The sequence below is a fragment of the Pristiophorus japonicus genome, chromosome 2 (genome assembly GCF_044704955.1).
Source record: "Pristiophorus japonicus isolate sPriJap1 chromosome 2, sPriJap1.hap1, whole genome shotgun sequence".
NCBI lineage: Eukaryota > Metazoa > Chordata > Chondrichthyes > Pristiophoridae > Pristiophorus > Pristiophorus japonicus.
The window spans coordinates 89,871,935-89,893,274 of record NC_091978.1 but is presented as its reverse complement, the minus strand read 5'-3'; the positions used below and the strand labels follow the sequence as shown (position 1 = coordinate 89,893,274).

The 21,340-nt window shown below is 43.6% G+C and overlaps 1 protein-coding gene across 2 annotated transcripts in view; it reads left to right on the top strand.

Moving 5' to 3' along the window:
- Positions 1-1,405: 1,405 nt before the first annotated feature.
- The window catches only part of rgp1 (GP1 homolog, RAB6A GEF complex partner 1), a 60,035-nt gene continuing 40,100 nt past the window's right edge, over positions 1,406-21,340 (top strand). Inside the window, exons 1-5 of one of the 2 annotated variants that reach the window (XM_070862489.1) lie at positions 1,406-1,679; positions 5,684-5,820; positions 8,771-8,854; positions 12,249-12,398; positions 15,453-15,599. In XM_070862489.1, the coding sequence (XP_070718590.1) occupies positions 1,564-1,679; positions 5,684-5,820; positions 8,771-8,854; positions 12,249-12,398; positions 15,453-15,599 (634 nt within the window). In that variant the 5' untranslated portion in view covers positions 1,406-1,563. The remainder of the gene's footprint in view (positions 1,680-5,683; positions 5,821-8,770; positions 8,855-12,248; positions 12,399-15,452; positions 15,600-21,340) is intronic. The other variant, XM_070862490.1, reaches the window with a different exon arrangement.

Here is a 21,340-nt window from a genome sequence, read left to right as displayed (position 1 = left end):
CTGTACAGCTGTAGCAGGACTTCTGTGCTTTTATACTCCATCCCCCTTGCAATAAAGGCCAGCATTCCATTTGTCTCCCTGATTACTTGCTGTACCTGCATACTAACTTTCTGTGTTTCATGCACAATGACCCCCAGGTCCTTCTGTACAGCAGCACTTTGCAATTTTTCTCCATTTAAATTATAATTTGCTTTTCTATTTTTTCTGCCAAAGTGGATAACCTCACATTTTCCCACATTATACTCCATCTGCCAAATTTTTGCCCACTCACTTAGCCTGTATATATCTCTTTGCAGATTTTTTGTGTCCTCCTCACAATTTGCTTTCCCACCCATCTTTGTATCATCAGCAAACTTGGCTACATTACACTCGGTCCCTTCATCCAAGTCTTAATATAGATAGTATATAGTTGAGGACCCAGCACCGATCCCTGCGGCACCCCACTGGTCACTGTTTGCCAACCAGAAAATGATCCATCTATCCCGACTCTCTGTTTTCTGTTAGTTCGCCAATCCTCTACCCATACTAATATATTACACCCAACCCTGTGAACTTTTATCTTGTGCAGTAACCTTTTATGTGGCACCTTATCAAATGCCTTCTGGAAATCCAAATATACCACATCCACTGGTTCCCCCTTATCCACCCTGCTCATTACATCCTCAAAGAACCCCATCTCTAACATCTTCCAGTTCTGATGAAAGAACATAAGAAATAGGAGTAGTTCTAGTGGTCCCTCGAGCCTGCTCCGCCATTCAATAAGACCGTGGCTGAACTTTTACATCCACTCCACTTTCCTGCCCAGTCTCCTTTTCCCTTGATTGCTTAAAAATCTGTCGATCTCAACAACTGAACGTCCACAGCCATCTAAGGTAGAGAATTCCAAAGATTCACAACCCTATGAGTGAAGACATTTCTGTTCATAGTCCTAAATAGCCCTTATCCTGAGACTGAGAGCCCTGGTTCTAGATTCCCCAGCCAGGAAAAACAACCTCTCAGCATCTACACTGTCAAGCCTTTTAAGAATGTTGTATGTTTCAATGAGATCACCTCTCATTCTTGTAAATTCCAGAGAATATAAAAATAAAGACTTGCATTCATATAGCGCATTTTCACGACCACTGACGTCCCAAAGCGCTTTACAGCCAGTGAAGTACTATTTGAAGTGGTCACTGTTGTAATGTGGGAACCGCGGCAGTCAATTTATGCACACCTTGCCTGACCTGCTGGGTGTTTGCAGCATTTTCTGTTTTTAATTTACCTATTTCTCCCACTACTGGATTCTGCTCCAGTTTTTCCCATTCGCTCCGCCATGACAATTTGTTCCAGGTTTTACCCGTTCCCCCACCTCCTGCCTTCAATGTGACGTAACCATATAGCAGAAGACTGTCAATACGCATGTGCGACGGCAGCAGGCTTCCGCTGCACTGGGGCTCTTTAACCGGATGTGAGCGGTGTCTGTTTGTATTGATAGCGGTTTAAATGGTCGCAGATGGACGTTGATTGAGTTGTAAAGATCGGTGTTAAGTTTATGAAAACAAAACCCTTTGCGAAGAAGTCGGAATGATTGAGGTGGTGGCAAAACTCCTTCGAGGCCCGGTATTTCTGACCGGCGAAGTGCTGGAATGCGTTATAACTTTCACCAACCCCTTCACAGCCCGCTCCACCTCGGCCAGCAGGTAAAGAACGCGCGAGCGCCCGTCACTCTGCCAGGAACGCGCTCCCCTCCGCGCGACAGCAAGCGTCTGTTGCCGAGCAACGAGCGTGCCTGGGTCTCCAGGTAACGATCTGTCAGCCAGCTGGTAACACGCGCGCCCATGCCTTCAGGTGATCAGTCAGTCGGGAAGGCGACTGAGCCTGTCCGCAGGTACCGGGTCGTACTTTGTTCGTAAGCGTGCAATGCCAGGTGATCCCAGTGGACAAGTGATGTGCAAACCAGACCGTGCTAACCCTTGGCGCTTTCTTAGACCCACAACTGAGCTTAAGATTCTCCATCCCATTGCTCTCCAACGTTTCTGCAACATTGTCTGCCTTTGCCTAAGCCATACTGCTGATGAAGCTCTTACCCATACTTCTGAAACCTCTAGACTTGATTTCCCTGATGTCCCCCTTACCAGTCTCCCATCTCTTTCCCCCACCCCCCATAAATTTCAGCTCATTTAAAGCTCATCTGTCTGTATCCTGATCTGTTTGTGCTTGCACACCTTTATTGGTTCCCTGTCTCCCAATACATTGCATTTTAAATCCTCCTCCTTCATTTTAAAAATCCTTCTTGTCTCTGCAATCCTTTCCTGTAATGCTTTGAACCTCTGATTCTGGCCTTTTGTGCATTGATCTTTCTCCCCCCCCCCCCCCCCCCCCCTTTTTCTGGCATAGGTTTCAGCAGCCTTGCTCATTCTGTCTGGAATACCTTTGTTAAACCTCTCGTACGAACATAAGAAATAGGAGCTGGAGTAGGATATACGGCCCCTCAAGCCTGCTCCGCCATTCAATAAGATGATGGCTGACCATCGATCTCAACTCCACTTTCCCACCCAATCTTCATATCCCTTGATTTCCCCTAGAGTCCAAAAATCTATTTATCCCTGCCTTGAATATACTCAAAGATTCAGCATCCACAGCCCTTTGGGCAGAGAATATCAAAAATTCACAACCCGCTGAGTAAAGAAATTCCTCCTCATCTCGGTCTTAAATGGCCTAACCCTTATCCTGAAACTATACCCGCTAGTTCTAGACATTCCAGCCAGGGGAAACAACCTCTCAGCATCCACCCTGTCAATCCCTTTCAGAATCTTGTATGTTTCAATGAGATCACCTCTCATTCTTCTAAATTCCAGAGAGTATAGCCTCATTCTACACAATCTCTCATCATAGGACAGCCCAGTATAGTCGCAGTAAGTGATGTGAATGTATTGCTATGGTATGCGTGTGGGTGTGGTAATGGGATAATGAAACAAAAGGTGAACCTAGAATAGATGTAAATGGGAATGGCTGAATCATCAACAGCTGCCATATTTAAAAATAGGGGCAGAGGTTATGGTCTGAAATTGTTGAACTCGATGTTGAGTCCAAAAGGCTGTAAAGTGCCTAATCGAATAAATAATCTCAATTTGGCTGGCTGCCGGCCAGGTAATGAAGAAAAAAAATTAAATCCTTTTAAATTCGGCAAGACTTCTATGTTAGCTGCATTTCTGGGTTTCCTGGTTGCTCTGAACACGTGCGCCTTCCCCACCCACCCCCGCGCCCCCCCCTATCTCCCTGTAAATTTTGGGATTCTGGTTTCTGTTTAATGTAAGAGTTCTGATTGATAATCATAGCATCATACAGCTTAGTGGGATTACATTCTGCATGTGGAAACTGTTTCTCTCCATCTACTCTATCAAAACCCCTCAGAATTTTGACATGTATCAAATTGTCCACTTAACTTTCTCTATTGTAAAGAGAACGATCCCAGCTTCCCTAACCACATAACTGAAGTCTCTTAACCCTGGTACCATTCTAGTAAATCTCCTCTTCAAGTTCTTGACATCCGTCCTAAAGTGTGATCCAGCTATTTTCCCTGTAGTTTTTTTTGCCCTGCGCGGCCCCTTTAAGGGACTGTGCTGGCCATTCAAATACTGCGCATGCACAGCTTTTACATTGATATGCAAGCAAGTCGGCTGCGCAGATTCCCTGGAGCACTGCATGGCTGCGCACATTACAGGAACACTGGTGCCCAGTATTGGACACACTACTCTAGCTGAGGTCTAAGCCTTGATTTTATAAAGGTTTACAGTAAGTTCCTTACTTTTGTACTCTAATCCTCTATTTATAAAGTCAAGGATCTCATATGTCTTTTTAACAGCCTTGTCCTGACACCTCAAAAGATGTGTATGTTAATCTTCAAGTCCCTCTGTTCCTGCATCCTCTTAAAATTGTAGCACTTAATTTATATGGCTGCATCTCATTTTTCCTTCCAAAATGCAAAGAAAAAAATTGAAAGACAAATTTAAAAAAACATTTTTTTCTTCCCTCGACCATCTTGTCTTTAAGCATCGCCCCTGAAGTGCCTGGCCTCCCGATGAACGCCTCCTGCAGCAGCCAGTGCTTTCGTCCAGCGATGCTGCAGGGGGCGGAAGTCAATTTTGGATCCGCGGTGCTACCGGGGCAATGCTCACGGCGATGATGTCACGATCTCCGGGTGAAGGAGATCGGGGTGCAACGCCCTACCGCCGTTGCAAACCACCCGCCGAATATAGCGGGAGTCGATCATCATGCCGCGCCCGGTCGGTAAGTCATTAACGCCCCATTATCGCTCCCCACACCCCGCCCACCGGAGACGATAAGGAGAGCCGCTAAGGAGGCCAATTTTTTGGCCTAAATGTCATCTGCCACATGTCAGCCCATTTCACCAGTCTGTCTATGTCCTCCTAATGTCTGGTACTATCATCCTTACTGTTTACTATATTTCCAAACTTTGTGTCATCTGCAAACATTTAAATGATGCCACCTATACCCAAGTCCAGTTCATTAATATATATCAAAAGAACAGTGGTCCCAATACCGACCCATGGAGGACACCACTGCATACTTCCCTATAGTCTGATAAACAACTGTTCTCTAATCTCTGCTTTCTGTCTCTTAACCAATTTCGTTTCCATGCTGCCACTGCCCCTTTAATCCCACAGTCTTCAATTTCACCAACACGTCTATTATGTGGCACTTTATCAAACGCCTTCTGAAAGTATGAGGATAAGTATAGGGATCATTGAGTTTCCATATATTTGTTCTCGGCACAGTTGCAGCTGGATATAATTCCACATTACATAACTACTCATTCTTGGGGACCTAGTTGCCATTGTCACTGTGTCTTGGTTATGCTGCAGTCTTGAAGTTGCTGTTACACATTTTTTTATCATGATGGTCTCAAAAGTGCAGCTTGGAATGTCTGGTTCCATCCTGATTTGTGGGATAAATGAAAAATCATTCATTTGATCTTAGACAGGTTTCCTCTCTGCAGTTGTGTGTAATTACTATCACTGCATCTAAAAAATGTATACTTACCTTGGGAGTACTTAATACTAACACTAATTGCCAAATGTGCTAAAGGACTAGAATATAGTGATGAATACTGTAGAAATGGGTAAGTCAATATCTGACTCATACTGAGATCAAGTCTTGGATAGAGTTCTATGAATTCTGAGTTGTGATTCGTGTAACGGTGTTAGTTTCTTGTGATTTAAGGATTGGTATGGCTTTGGTCACTGGATTAGGGAAGGGAACATTGGTTTATTTTTTTTCTCCCAGCCCAGAAGCTTTTTAAATTTTGGTACAGTGTAGCTGCCCCAAATTCCACACGGACTGGGGATTAAAGTATGAAACTTATTTAGTTGCTGAACTATCTGGATGTTTTCGCAGTGTATAACAATAATTTTTTTTTAATAAAGAGGGCTGGGTTTGAGAATTGGAAATTTTCGATCATTTGCATGCTGGGGTATGGTGAATTGACCAGGGGTTTGAAAAGGAGTTTGAGAATTATGCTCAGATAGTGCTAAAGTGTTTTTTTCAATCAGCCAATGCATTTTGAATATTCTGATTATCCTTGATGAACCTCACAATTGAAAATGACTAGCTTATTAGGCGTTCACAAGTCTGCTAAAGTATTTTGGAACTTGAGCTATAGGTTCTGTCTTTTATTTATCAGTGAGATGTTGGCATGGGCAAGTGCTCAGATACATTGCCAGTTTCATACCAGTGAGAGTCGTGTTGCACTTCCGCCCTCTGAAGACGCAAAGCATGACGTGCAGGCCGAGAATGAAACGGTCTTTGTTCCAAACAGAGGTAGGATATTATCTCTGAGCCTCCTTCTACTTTTCTTGGTACTAGGAGATCTGATTATTTCCATTCTTAAGCTTGCTATGTTTTGAGTTGTCTATAATGTATTATGAATTAAAAATAAATATTTTTACACTGTCTTGAGATTTTCCATTCTGAAGATTTATGTATAAGAGCTCAGACCGACAATCCTCATGTGAGAATTTAAATCATTAATTTTATTGGCGAGAGCTCAGTGGACAGGTTGTTAATTTCTTTTGTTTATTGTATCTGCTGTTTTAACCCTTTCCTCACCAACACCTTCCCCCAGCTCCTCTCCCCCTCTAGTTTTTCTCTCATTTCCCCTACTGAACTAATTTTGTCCAGGAAACCCACCTCCTGCTCCCTTGACCCCATTCTCATTCCCTCCCAACTTCTCTTCTTGGCTCCCATGCTAGCTGACATTGCAAATGGTTCCGTGTTCATAGGCACTGTACTGCCTTCTTACAAAATCACTGTCAGCACCTCCCTCAAAAGAATACACCTTCAACCCCTCTGTCCTTGCAAACTACAGCTTCATCTCCAACCTTCCTTTCCTCTCCAAAGCTCTTGAATGTATTGTCACTTCTCAAATTTGTGCAAATCGTTTCCGCAACTCCATGTTTAAATGTTTCCAGTCAAGGTTCCCTCTCTAATACAGTACCCTCTCAACTCGTCTTGCCCTCTCTCCTAAATTCATCACCTTCCTGTCCTCCTTTAACCTCTCCCTCCACATAAACTCACCTACCCGTAATAACAGCCACCCCCTCGACCTTGCCATCTCACGTGGCCTCTCTATTACCATTGTTTCAATTACAGACAAGGCCATCTCGATCACTTCCTTGTCTCTCTCACCACTTGCATCCCTCTTCCAACTCGACTTCCTTCTGCGTCCTTCCCTGAAAAAACTCTTCCCAAGTTGCTTACAAAGGCACTTTCAAACTCCCAATTGTCTTGTCTTTGTTCCTCTGTTCACCACAACACTTCTGCAGCTATCAATCTGTTCAATCACACCCTCACCTTTGATGCCCTTCTCCCCAGTAAAATCCTAACTTTCTCTCACCCTGACTCTTCCCCTTAGTATGGCCCACATCTGCACTCCCTTAAGTGCAAGGGATGTAGACTTGAATGTTCATGGCACACAACAAGTTTTGTAATTCATTGCCAGATCTGGCTGGACCAAAATCAAGCACTATCGGGCCCTGCTCTCCTCTGACAAAACTACTCACTATTCCAGGATCACCCTGGAAAGCAAAGATAACCCCCACTTCTTTTCTCTTCTACCAACCATCTCAGACTCTTATCTTCTACCCCCTCCAACAATGTGCGAGGAGCTGATGGACTTCTTTGGATAGTCTCAATCTTACTGATATTCAGCTGTCTCTGCTACGTCTCGTGCCCATCTTTTCCGCAACTCCATATTTGAACACGTCTCATCTGATTTCTGCTCCTGCCACAGCACTGAAATGGCCCTAATCAGAGTCACAATGACCTCCTCTGTGACTGACTCTGGTGCACTGTCCCTCTTCATCCTTCTTGGCCTGTCTGCTAGCTTTGACACAATTGACTACACCATCAACATCCAATGCCTCTCCTCCATTGTCCAGCTGAGTGGGACTGCCCTCGTCTGATTCTACTCTTACCGATCCAGCCGCAGCCAGAGAATCTCCTCCATTCGATTCATTTCCTGCCCCACACCATTAACTCTGGAGTTCCCCAAGGATCTAGCATTGGCCCCCTCTTGCATCTCAATGACATGGTGCCCCTAGGCAGCATCATCCGAAGACGCAATGTCATATTCCACATGTACGCTGATACTGCCCAGCTCTACCTCACTGCCACCTCACTCAACCCCTCACTTCTTTTGTGTTTTCAGACTACTTATCCAACATCCAGTAGTGGATGATCTGAAATTTCCTTCAATTACATTGTCTTTGCCACAAACTCTTTTCCCTCCCCACCGATTCCATCCTCCTCCTTGAGCATTGTCTCAGGCTGAACATTTGGCCCAGAGCTGAGCTTCAGAACCCATATCCTCTCTATCATAAAGACCACCTACTTCGACCTCTGCCTCAGCCTATCTACTGCTGAAACCCTCATCCATGCTTTTGTTATTTCCAGACTCGACTACTCCAATGTTCTTCTGGCTGGCCACCCATCATCCACTGTCCATAAACTCGAGCTCATCCAAAATTGCTGCCCGTATCCTAATTCGCACCAAGTCCAGTTCACCTGTGTTTTCTGATCTGTATTGGCTCCGGATCCACTAGCGCCTCAGATTTAAAATTCTCATCCTTGTATTCAAATCTCTCAATGGCCTCGGCCCTCCCTATTTCAGCCCTACAAACCTCAGAGAACCTATGTTTCTCCATCTCTGGCCTCTTGTGCATCCCCCATTTCCTTCGCCCCACTATTGACACCTGTGCCTTCAGCTGTCTAGTCCCTAAGTTGTGGAATCCTCCGCCTCTCCACCTTCCTCTACTTTTAAGACACTTCTTAAAACCTACCTCTTTAACCAAGCATTTGTCTGCTTCTTTGGTTCCATGTCAGTTTTTGTCTGATTATGCTCCTCTGAAGCACCTTGGGACATTTTACTACATTAAAGTCACTATATAAATGCAAGCTCTTTGACCAAACTTTGTCACTCCTCCTGATACCTCCTTTAGCTTGGTGTTCATTTTTTCCCATGCGTCTTTGTGAAGCACCTTGCAATTATCTTTTTCCCCCACGTCAAAGGCATTAGATAAATGCAAATTCTTGCTGTTTCAGTATCACGCTGGGTAATACATTTACCCACTGAACCAATGGTAGTTTTTTTTGACTGTTTTTAATACTAGTTAAAGGATCCTGGTCTGATCTGGCGAGGGTTTGTTTGCTTGAGTTTTAGCTATCAATTAAATGTTTAGCAGAATCATTCCAACTGTTAATTTATTTCCAGGTGAACGAGGAAAATGTATTCTAGCCACACCACCCAAGATACTGTTCTGTGACCTGCGACTTGATCCTGGTGAATCAAAGTCCTGTAAGTAGACATATTTTGGTAATAAGATCTAGGTATAAACTAAGGGCTCTATTTTCCCCCAAAGCATTTTTTTGGCGTACTTGAAGAGTTACGCCTGATTTTTTTTTTGTGGCCCGTGTATGCCAAGAAAAAAGTGTTGTAAGTTTCACCTTTAGGATTTCTTCATTTTGGCATGGCCTAACCAGAGGGGGGTGGAGCCTTGATCTGCGCCAAAATGATCAGGCTGCCATGGTAACCTGTGAGTTCTCCTGCCTGCTGGTGAGTTCTGTCAGTTCTCTATTACTATTATTGTGGAGTATTTAATGTTTAATCACAAAGTGATGAACCTATACAACTTTATAGAACTGCCAGTATTTTTGAACTAAACTAAATAATTCTCATTGGTAAAATAATTGAGTGGTGCATTGGAGCACCTCTGCGTGCGTTCTGTGACTTCTTCTGCCTGTCGGTGCGATCTCTTGCGTTCTCCTGCCTGCCGGTGATTTCTATCATTTCTCCTGCCCGCCCCTAGCCCTGGCCGAGTGCCTCCCGGTGCATTGTCCCGCCCCTAGCCCTGGCCGAGTGGCCTCCCGGTGCATTGTCCCGCCCCTAGCCCAGGCTGAGTGGCCTCCCGCACCGGCTCACTACCTTCCCAGGCCGAGTGCCGAAAGGTGAATTGCAGTTTGAAGATGAAGGTAGGACTTTAATTTTTTTATTTATTATAGAATTGTTTAGTAGTTTTGGTTTGCAAACATTGCTAAGGGTAAGGCTTGGTTGGTTTAGGTCCAGAAACATAGAAACATAGAAAATAGGTGCAGGAGTAGGCCATTCGGCCCTTCTAGCCTGCACCGCCATTCAATGAGTTCATGGCTGAACATTCAACTTCAGTACCCCATTCCTGCTTTCTCGCCATACCCCTTGATCCCCCTAGCAGTAAGGACCTCATCTAACTCCTTTTTGAATGTATTTAGTGAATTGGCCTCAACAACTTTCTGTGGTAGAGAATTCCACAGGTTCACCACTCTCTGGGTGAAGAAGTTCCTCCGCATCTCAGTCCTAAATGGCTTACCCCTTATCCTTAGACTGTGACCCCTGGTTCTGGACTTCCCCAACATTGGGAACATTCTTCCTGCATCTAACCTGTCTAACCCCGTCAGAATTTTATATGTTTCTATGAGGTCACCTCTCATTCTTCCCAGATCCTCCCCACTTCCCGCCCCTAGCCCAGGCCGAATGGCCTCCGATGTACCTACCTGCGCAGATTTCTTTATCTCTCCGCAAGGGTTTTCTCAAGTGGCCACATACACTGGCCTAAGTAGAAATGGAGTAACTATTAGCTGGCCAAAGTTGCCTAAATGGGCAGAACTGGTGTCGGTGGCTGGTAACGCCCCCTTTTGAGAAAGAAAACTAACCTTAAAAAAAAATGTAACTAAGTGAGTTACGCAGGTGCAAATTGATTGGGAAACTGGGGATTTTTAAGTTATGCCAGAAAAAGCAGCCTACTCCAAAAAAAAACGGAGCAACTCCTGGCCAAAATTGAGCCCTATATTCCACTTTTTTAACAGCAATTAAAAATAGAAGTAGAGCAATACTTGCTTTGAGCTCCTCATTTCTGTGAGTAGTTATGAGTTGCTCTTTTGATGCTGTCTGCTGTACATGGTGTTAAGGGGCGGGAGAAAAGACAAATTTAATCAAAAATTACAATTTACTAACCATAGAGAGGTCATTCAGTGCACTATGTCTGTGCTGGCTCTTTGCTAAAGCAACTCAAAATGAAGCCTTGCTTGTTATCCCATAGCTCTGTTTATCTCCATTTCCTTTAAAAGAGACAATGATCTCTGCTACTTCCATTCCTTGTGGCAATGCATTATATGCTGTGAAGCCATTTCTCCTAACCCCTCCCTCATTCTTAACAATTTTAAATTGATGACCCATTCATCACTGGTGGAAATAGTCTCAGTATGTTAAGTTCCTGACATCATCCTGCTGTATCTATTCTATGAGTTCTATTGTTTTTATTTACTTTCTATAATGGAGCACCCAGAGCTGTAATAATTTCCTAACCATTGCCTTGTGCACAAGTACCATTACCTCCTCAATCTTGCACGCTGTACCCCTATTTATAAAACCTCAAAAGCTGTTAATTTTTTTTTCATTGCTTTATCTGTCGGCCTTAGTAGCACTCTTGCATCTGAGTCAGAAGGCCAATTTTTTTTTTCCTATCCAGAAAACTCCTAATGGTGTCTTAAAAGATTCCAGGCTTTTTGTCTCCGCTCCTTTATCTGGAAGTCTGTGTGAAGAAAAATATACTATCCATCCTAAAGTTACCTTTTGCAAGTTTGTTCCTGTGACCTTTGGTTCTACTCCTGTAATATTTTGGGTTTACTTTTTCCATTCCTTGTGTACCTTAATCACTGTTCAGAAGCTCCTCTTTTAAGATGAAAAGCCCATGTTTTTCTAGCCTTTCCTAATAACTAAAACTCCGAATGCTAACCTCTTCTCTGCATTGCTTCCAGCATTTGAATGTTTCCGTTGTTTCTTGGCAACCAGCACTGATCACTTTATAACCCAGATAAGATGAAACATAGAAACATAGAAAATAGGTGCAGGAGTAGGCCATTCGGCCCTTTGAGCCTGCACCGCCATTCAATGAGTTCATGGCTGAATATGCAACTTCAGTACCCCATTCCTGCTTTCTCGCCATACCCCTTGATCCCCCTAGTAGTAAGGACTACATCTAACTCCTTTTTGAATATATTTAGTGAATTGGCCTCAACAACTTTCTGTGGTAGAGAATTCCACAGGTTCACCACTCTCTGGGTGAAGAAGTTTCTCCTCATCTCGGTCCTAAATGACTTACCCCTTATCCTTAGACTGTGACCCCTGGTTCTGGACTTCCCCAACATTGGGAACATTCTTCCTGCATCTAACCTGTCTAAACCCATCAAAATTTTAAACGTTTCTATGAGATCCCCTCTCATTCTTCTGAACTCCAGTGAATACAAGCCCAGTTGATCCAATCTTTCTTGATTTGTCAGTCCCGCCATCTTGGGAATCAGTCTGGTGAACCTTCGCTGCACTCCCTCAATATCAAGAATGTCCTTCCTCAAGTTAGGGACCAAAACTGTACACAATACTCCAGGTGTGGCCTCACCAAGGCCCTGTACAACTGTAGTAACACCTCCCTGCCCCTGTACTCAAATCCCCTCGCTATGAAGGCCAACATGCCATTTGCTTTCTTAACCGCCTGCTGTACCTGCATGCCAACCTTCAATGACTGATGTACCATGACACCCAAGTTTGATCAATACCACTATATGGTGTCCTAGCTTTCAATCATTTTATCCCTCTTGATTTTTCTGAAATTACATGTTTCTGAAATTATGTGTGATTTAGTTTTGCTGGAAATTTTCAGATTCTTACTGTGAAACGGTGCCTCTTGATGGTCCACCTTCCTTCCGTGGCCAGTCAGTAAAGTATGTTTATAAGTTGACAGTCGGATGTCAGAGGGTCAATTCTCCAATCAAACTTCTACGGGTTCCTTTTCGGGTTTTTGTAGTCTATGGTAAGTCTGAGGTGAAGATAGTTCACCTGTTTGGAAGTACTTGTAACTTGCTGTAACTTGTAGAGGTGATGTGTAACTAATTCCATAGTCAGTGAAAATTCTGTTGCATTGTGTACTAAAAGTCGAAGTGCTTTATTTGGGACAAGTGACTTAAACTTTCCTTTACATTTATATCAAGTTTCTCCTTGATTGCAACATAGCTTGGTGGATCTAATCCAGGTTTCTATAGGGATAGGCCTCTGACAATCCGGGATTTTTCTCCCTCTTTTTAATCAGTGTTTCTTCTCACTGAACCAACCAGATCCAAAAAAAATGACGGTACATATGTATGTTCACAATATGTACGGTTGCACAATTCTAGATAATGTACACTTTGGTAAGGAAATGATACAATCTCTATATACTTGTATACTAGCTTCTTCATAGAAATTAGAGTTAACTTACCTTTTAACAACTGAAGAGGGAGAAAAGGATAGACCGAGTAATTACAGACCAGGCAACCTAATTTCGATGGTGGGGAAATTATTGGAACAAATTCTGAGGAACAGTATTCATCGTCATTTAGAAAGGCATGGATTAATCAAGGACAGTCAACATGGATTTGTTAAGGGAAGGTCATATCTGACTAACTTGACTGACTTTTTTTCGGGAGATAACGAGGGTTGCTGAGAGTAGCACATTTGATGTGGTCTACATGGATTTTAGCAAGGCCTTTGACAAGGTCTCGCATGGCAGACTGGTCAGGAAAGTGTAGCCTGTGGGATCCAAGGGAAAGTGGCAAGTTGGATCCAAAACTGGATCAGTGGCAGGAAGCAGCGGGTAATGGTCGACGGGTGTTTTTGTGATTGGAAGGCTGTTTCCAGTGGGGTACTGCAGGGCTCAGGTTTATGATTTATACTTCAATGTAGAGGCATGATTAAGAAGTTTGCAGATGATACAAAAATTGGCCATGTGGTTGATGGTGAGGAAGAAAGCTGTAGACTGCAGAAAATATCAATGGACTGGTCGGTGGGCAGAAAAGTGGCAAATGGAATTTAATCCTGAGGTGTGATGTAATGTATTTTGGAGGGCTAACAGAAAGGGAGTAGAGAATAAATGGTAGAATATGAAGAAGTGTAGAAAAACAGGGGGATCATGGAGTGCATGTCCATAGATCCCTGAAGATAGCAGGACAGATAGATAAGGTGGTTAAGAAGACATAGGGGATACTTTTCTTTATTAGCCAAGGCATTGAATATAAGAGGATAAGAACATCAGGAGTAGGCATTCGGCCCTTTGAGTCTGCTCCGCCATTCAATGAGATCATAGCTGATCTACCTCACTCCACATTCCTACATTATCCCCATATCCCTTGATATCCCTTGATTCTCTTAATATTCAAACATCTATCGATCTCTGCCTTGAATATATTCAATGACTGAGCATCCACAGCCCTCAGGAGTAGAGAATTCCAAAGATTCGCCACCTTCTGAACAAAGAAATTTCTCCTCATCTCAGTCCTAAATGGCTGACCCCTTATTCTGATACTGCGGCCCTGTGTTCTAGACTCCCCAGCCAGGTAAACATCGCCCCTGCATCTACCCTGTCAAGCCCTCTAAGAATTTTGTATGTTTCAATGAGATCACCTCTTATTCTTATAAACTCGAGAGAATATAGGCCTAGTCTATCAATCTCTCCTCATAGGATAACCCCCCCCATCCCAGGAATCAGTCTGGTGAACCTTTGTTGCACTCTCTCTATGGCAAGTATATCTTTTTTTGGGTAAGCAGACCAAAACTGTACACAATACTCCAGCTGTGGTCTCACCATGGCCCTATATAATTGCAGTAAGACATCTTTTATGCTTGTACTCCAAATCCTTTTGTAATAAGTGTTCGCTATGGTTCAGTGGGTAGCACTCTCGCCTCTGTCAAAGGTTTTGGTTTCAAGTCCCACTCCAGGGACTTGAGCATGAAAAATCTAGGCCAACACTGAGGGAGCGCTGCACTTGGATGAGACGTTAAACCGAGATCCTGTCTGCTCTCTCAAGTGGACGTAAAAGATCCCATGGCATGATTTCGAAGAAGAGCAAGAGTTATCCCTGATGTCCTGGCCAATATTTATCCCTCAATCAACATAATAAAAACATTATCTGGTCATTATCACATTGCTGTTTATGGGAGCTTGCTTGTGCGCAAATTGGCTGCCATGTTTCCTACATTACAACCATGATTACATTCCAATGTACTTCATTGGCTGTAAAGTGCTTTGAGACGTCTGGTGGTCGTGAAAGGCGTTGGATAAATCCAAGTCTTTTAAAGGCCAACATATAATTTGCTTTCCTAATTGCTTGCTGCACCTCTATTAACTTTCAGCAATTACTGTACAAAGACACCCAGGTCCCTCTGTCCCTTTACAGGAAAAATAAACATTTCTCCACATTATATTCCATTTGCCATGTTCTTGCCTACTCGCTTAACCTGTCTATGTCCCCTGGTAGACACTTTGCATCTTCCTCACAACTTATATTCGCACCTAACTTGGTATCATCAGCAAACTTGGATATATAACATTTGGTCCCCTTATTCAAAACATTGATATAGATTGTAAATAGCTGAGGCCCAATCACTGATCCTTGTCGTACCCTACTAGTTACAGCCTGCCAACCCGAAAATGACCCATTTATTCCTACTCTCTGTTTTCTGTCCATTAACCAATCCTTAAATTAGTTTTAAAAATTGAAGCATTGTAGACCGTAGCTCCCAATCTAGCAGCAGCTGCATTTCCAGAAGTAGTTAATTAAGTGTTAAATGCTGGGGATGGGTTAATTTTCACTTTTGGCACTTACAGAAATCGGGTGGTAGCAGATTGCCCTCCAATTTTGGAGACTGCCTGATTTTGATTTCTATTGATCTTCAGGCATTGTGTAAATCGGGCGACTGATCTGCTATCACCCATTTTCTGCATGGCAGTAAAAATGAAAATTTGCATTTGGGTGTGACTGTGTAAATAACTAGATTTCGTTCATTAATACACTATGCATTTTAGTGAACATGCAAATTTTTTTCGCATCAGGGCTAGAAGATTATCAGTTTCCTCCAGATGAAGCTGTCGCACCGACAAACCCATTTTTGGATGACGATGAGAGCATTAAAAAAGACACGAGATTAGTAGACCTGGCAACGGAAATGCTAATGACCAGCACATCTCGCCGTAGTCTTCGTGAGTATTGAATAATGACACCAGCATTAGATAGAGACTAGGATTTCTTCCAGGTGCTGTTGTACTCATCAAACTAGAGCTTTGCCAACCTATTAATGAAATTGCTGCATTTATATGCAGAGTGGTTTCCCCAAAATACAAAATCAGGATCGGTAGCATAGTGGTAATGTTACTGGACTAGCAATCCAGAGGCCTGGACTAATGATCCAGAGACGTGAGTTCAAATCCCACCACGGCAGCTGGGAAATTAAATTCAGTTAAATTAAGTAAAAAATCTGGAATAAAAGGCTTGTATCAGAAATGGTGACCATGAAACATAGAAACATAGAAAATATGTGCAAAAGTAGACCATTTGGCCCTTTGAGCCAGCACCACCATTCAATATGATCATGGCTGATCATGCAAGTTTAGTACCCCAGTCCTGCTTTCTCTCCATACCTCTTGATCCCTTTAGCCATAAGGGCCACATCGAACTCCCTTTTCAATATATCTAACGAACTGGCCTCAACAACTTTATGGTAGAGAATTCCACAGATTCACAATTCTGAGTGAAGAAGCTTCTCCTCCTCTCGGTCCTAAATGGCAAACATAAGAACATGGAACAGGAGTAGGCCATCAAGCACCTTGAGCCTGCTCCGCCATTCAACAATATCATGGCTGATCTGGCCGTGGACTCAGCTCCACTTAACCTGCCCACTCCCCGTAACCCTTAATTCCCTTATTGGTTAAAAATCTATCTTTCTGTGATTTGAATACATTCAATGAGCTAGCCTCAACTGCTTGCTTGGGCAGAGAATTCCACAGATTCACAACCCTCTGGGAGAAGAAATTCCTTCTCAACTCAGTTTTAAATTGGCTCCCCTGTATTTTGAGGCTATGCCCCCTAGTTCTAGTCTCCCCGACCAGTGGAAACAACCTCTCTGCCTCTATCTTGTCTATCCCTTTCATTATTTTAAATGTTTCTATAAGATCACCCCTCATCCTTCTGAACTCCAACGAGTAAAGACCCAGTCTACTCAATCTATCATCATAAGGTAACCCCCTCATCTCCGGAATCAGCCTAGTGAATCGTCTCTGTACCCCCTCCAAGCTAGTATCTCCTTCCTGAAGTAAGGTGACCAAAACTGCACGCAATACTCCAGGTGCGGCCTCACCAATACCTTATACAGTTGCAGCAGAATCTCCCTGCTTTTGTACTCCATCCCTCTCGCAATGAAGGCCAACATTCCATTCGCCTTCCTGATTACCTGCTGCACCTGCAAACTAACTTTTTGGGACTAGTCTGAAAATGCCCGATCTCGTATGATCTTGAAAGCTAAGCAGAGTTGTGCCTCGTTAGTACTTGGATGGGAGACTGCCTGGGAATACCAGGTGCAGTAGGCTTTTCCAAAAAGAGTTTCATGCACAAGGACCCCCAGGTCCCTCTGCACCGCAGCATGTTGTAATTTCTCCCCATTCAAATAATATTCCCTTTTACTGTTTTTTTTTTTCCAAGGTGGATGACCTCACATTTTCCGACATTGTATTCCATCTGCTAAACCTTAGCCCATTCGCTTAACCTATCTAAATCTCTTTGCAGCCTCTCTGTGTCCTCTACACAACCCGCTTTCCCACTAATCTTTGTGTCATCTGCAAATTTTGTTTCACTACACTCTGTCCCCTCTTCCAGGTCATCTATGTATATTATAAACAGTTGTGGTCCCAGCACCGATCCCTGTGGCATACCACTCACCACCGATTTCCAACCCGAAAAGGACCCATTTATCCCGACTCTCTGCTTTCTGTTCGTTAGCCAATTCTCTATCCATGCTAATACATTTCCACTGACTCCGCGTACCTTTATCTTCTGCAGTAACCTTTTGTGTGGCACCTTATCGAATGCCTTTTGGAAATCTAAATACACCACATCCATTGGTACACCTCTATCCACCATGCTCATCATATCCTCAAAGAATTCCAGTAAATTAGTTAAACATGATTTCCCCTTCATGAATCCATGTTGCGTCTGCTTGATTGCACTATTCCTATCTCGATGTCCTGCTATTTCTTCCTTAATGATAGCTTCAAGCATTTTCCCCACTACAGATGTTAAACTAACCGGCCTATAGTTACCTGCCTTTTGTCTGCCCCCTTTTTTAAACAGAGGCGTTACATTAGCTGCTTTCCAATCCGCTGGTACCTCCCCAGAGTCCAGAGAATTTTGGTAGATTATAACGAATGCATCTGCTATAACTTCCGCCATCTCTTTTAATACCCTGGGATGCATTTCATCAGGACCAGGGGACTTGTCTACCTTGAGTCCCATTAGCCTGTCCAGCACTACCCCCCTAGTGATAGTGATTATTTCAAGGTCCATAGTGATTATCTCAAGGTCCTCCCTTCCCACATTCCCGTGACCAGCAATTGTTGGCATGGTTTTTGTGTCTTCCACTGTGAAGACCGAAGCAAAATAATTGTTTAAGGTCTCAGCCATTTCCACATTTCCCATTATTAAATCCTCCTTCTCATCTTCTAAGGGACCATCATTTACTTTAGTCACTCTTTTCCGTTTTATATATCGGTAAAAGCTTTTACTATCTGTTTTTATGTTTTGCGCAGTTTACTTTCGTAATCTATCTTTCCTTTCTTTATTGCTTTCTTAGTCATTCTTTGCTGTCGTTGAAAATTTTCCCAATCTTCTAGTTTCCCACTAACCTTGGCCACCTTATATGCATTGGTTTTTAATTTGATACTCTCCTTTATTTCCTTGGTTATCCACGGCTGGTTATCCCTTCTCTTACCGCCCTTGTTTTTCACTGGAATATATTTTTGTTGAGCACTATGAAAGAGCTCCTTAAAAGTCCTCCACTGTTCTTCAATTGTGCCACCGTTTAGTCTGTGTTTCCAGTCTACTTTAGCCAACTCTGCCCTCATCCCACTGTAGTCCCCTTTGTTTAAGCATAGTATGCTCGTTTGAGACACTACTTCCTCACCCTCAATCTGTATTACAAATTCAACCATACTGTGATCACTCATTCCGAGAGGATCTTTTACGAGGAGATAGTTTATTTTTCCTGTCTCATTACACAGGACCAGATCTAAGATAGCTTGCTCCCTTGTAGGTTCTGTAACATACTGTTCTAAGAAACAATCCCGTATGCATTCTATGAATTCCTCCTCAAGGCTACCCCGTGCGATTTGATTTGACCAATCGATATGTAGGTTAAAATCCCCCATGATTACTGCCGTTCCTTTTTCACATGCCTCCATTATTCCCTTGATTATTGCCCGCCCCACTGTGAAGTTATTATTTGGGTCCTATAAACTACGCCCACCAGTGACTTTTTCCCCTTACTATCTCTAATCTCCACCCACAATGATTCAACATTTTGTTCATTAGAGCCAATATCGTCTCTCACAACTGCCCTGATATCATTCTTTATTAACAGAGCTACCCCACCTCCTTTCCCTTCTTGTCTATCTTTCTGAATTGTCAGATACCCCTGTATGTTTAATTCCCAGTCTTGGCCACCCTGCAACCATGTTTCTGTAATGGCCACCAAATCATACCCATTTGTAATGATTTGTGCCGTCAACTCATTTACTTTATTTCGAATGCTGCGTGCGTTTCGGTAGAGTGTTTTAATACTAGTTTTTAAACCATGATTTTTAGTTTTGACCCCTCCTGCAGCCCCTTTTATATTCATACATATTGTCCCTTCCTATCACCTTGTGGTTTACACTTACCCCAGTGCTACTCTGCTCTGTTGCCTCCTGCCTTTTGCATTCTTTCTTGGGGTCCTGTTCATCTGAGCTCTCACCCACTCTAACTACCTCAGAGCCCACTCCTGGGTTCCGATTACTCCTTGCATTGAGGCACCGAGCTTTCATGCTTGCCTTTTTATTACACTTTGACCCTTTTAGAATTTTGCTGTACAGTGGCCCTTTTTGTTTTTTGCCTTGGGTTTCTCTGTCCTCCACTTTTACTCATCTCCTTTCTGTCTTTTGCTTTTGTCTCCATTTTGTTTCCCTCTGTTTCCCTGCATTGGTTCCCATTCCCCTGCCATATTAGTTTAACTCCTCCTTCCCCCCCCCCCCCACCCCCCCCCCCCCAATAGGAAGAGCAGTGCAAGGAAGGTAGTGCAGGGGTCCCCTGCGGTCATCCCCCTGCAAAACAGATACACCGCTTTGAGTACTGTTGAGGGGGATGACTCATCAGGGGAGGGCAGCAGCAGCCAAGTTCATGGCACCGTGGCTGGCTCTGCTGCACAGGAGGGCAGGAAAAAGAGTGGGAGAGCGATAGTGATAGGGGATTCAATTGTAAGGGCAATAGATAGGTGTTTCTGCGGCCGCAACCGAGACTCCAGGATGGTATGTTGCCTCCCTGGTGCAAGGGTCAAGGATGTCTCGGAGCGGGTGCAGGACATTCTGAAAAGGGAGGTTGAACAGCCAGTTGTCGTGGTGCACATTGGTACCAACGATATAGGTAAAAAAAGGGATGAGGTCCTACGAGACGAATTTAAGGAGCAGGAGCTAAATTAAAACATAGAACCTCAAAAGTAGTAATCTCGGGATTGCTACCAGTGCCACGAGCTAGTCAGAGTAGGAATCGCAGGATAGCTCAGATGAATACGTGGCTTGAGCAGTGATGCAGCAGGGAGGGATTCAAATACCTGGGGCATTAGAACCGGTTCTGGGGGAGGTGGGACCAGTACAAACCGGACGGTCTGCACCTGGGCAGGACCGGAACCAATGTCCTAGGGGTCACCCTTATCCTTAGACTGTGACCCCTGGTTCTGGACTTCCCCAACATTGAGAACATTCTTCCTGCAACTAATCTGTCTAATCTCGTCAGAATTTGATATGTTTCTATGAGATCCCCTCTCATTCTTCGACATTCCAGTGAATACAAGCCTAGTCGATCCAGTCTTTCTTCATATGTCAGTCCTGCCATCCCGGGAATCAGTCTGGTGAACCTTCGCTGCAATTCCTCAATAGCAAGAATGTCCTTCCTCAGATTACGAAACCAAACCTGTACACAATATTCAAGGTGTGGCCTCACCAAGGCCCTGTACAACTGCAGTAAGACCTCCCTGCTCCTATACTCAAATCCTCTCGCTATGAAGGCCAACATGCCATTTGCCGCCTTCACCATCTGCTGTACTTGCATGCCAACTTTCAATGACTAATGTACCATGACACCTAGGTCTCGTTGCACCTCCCCTTTTCCTAATCTGTCACCATTCAGATAATATTCTGCCTTCCTGTTTTTGCCACCAAAGTGGATAACCTCACATTGATCCACATTATACTGTATCTGCCATGCATTGCCCACTCGCCTAACCTGTCCAAGCCACCTTGCAGCCTTTTAGCATCCTCCTCACAGCTCACACTGCCACCCAGCTTAGTGTCATCGGCAAACCTGGAGATATTACATTCAATTCCTTTGTCTAAATCATTAATGTACATTGTAAATAGCTGGAGTCCCAGCACTGAACCTTGTGGTACCCCACTAGTCACTGCCTGCCATTCTGAAAAGGACCCGTTTATTCCTACTCTTTGCTTTCTGTCTGCCAACCAGTTCTCTATCCACGTCAATACATTACCCCCGATACCATGTGCTTTAATTTTGTACACTAATCTCTTGTGTGGGACCTTGTCAAAAGCCTTTTGAAAGTCCAAATGCACCACATCCACTGGTTTTCCCTTGTACACTCTTAGTTAAATCCTCAAAAAATTCTAGAAGATTTGTCAAGCATGAT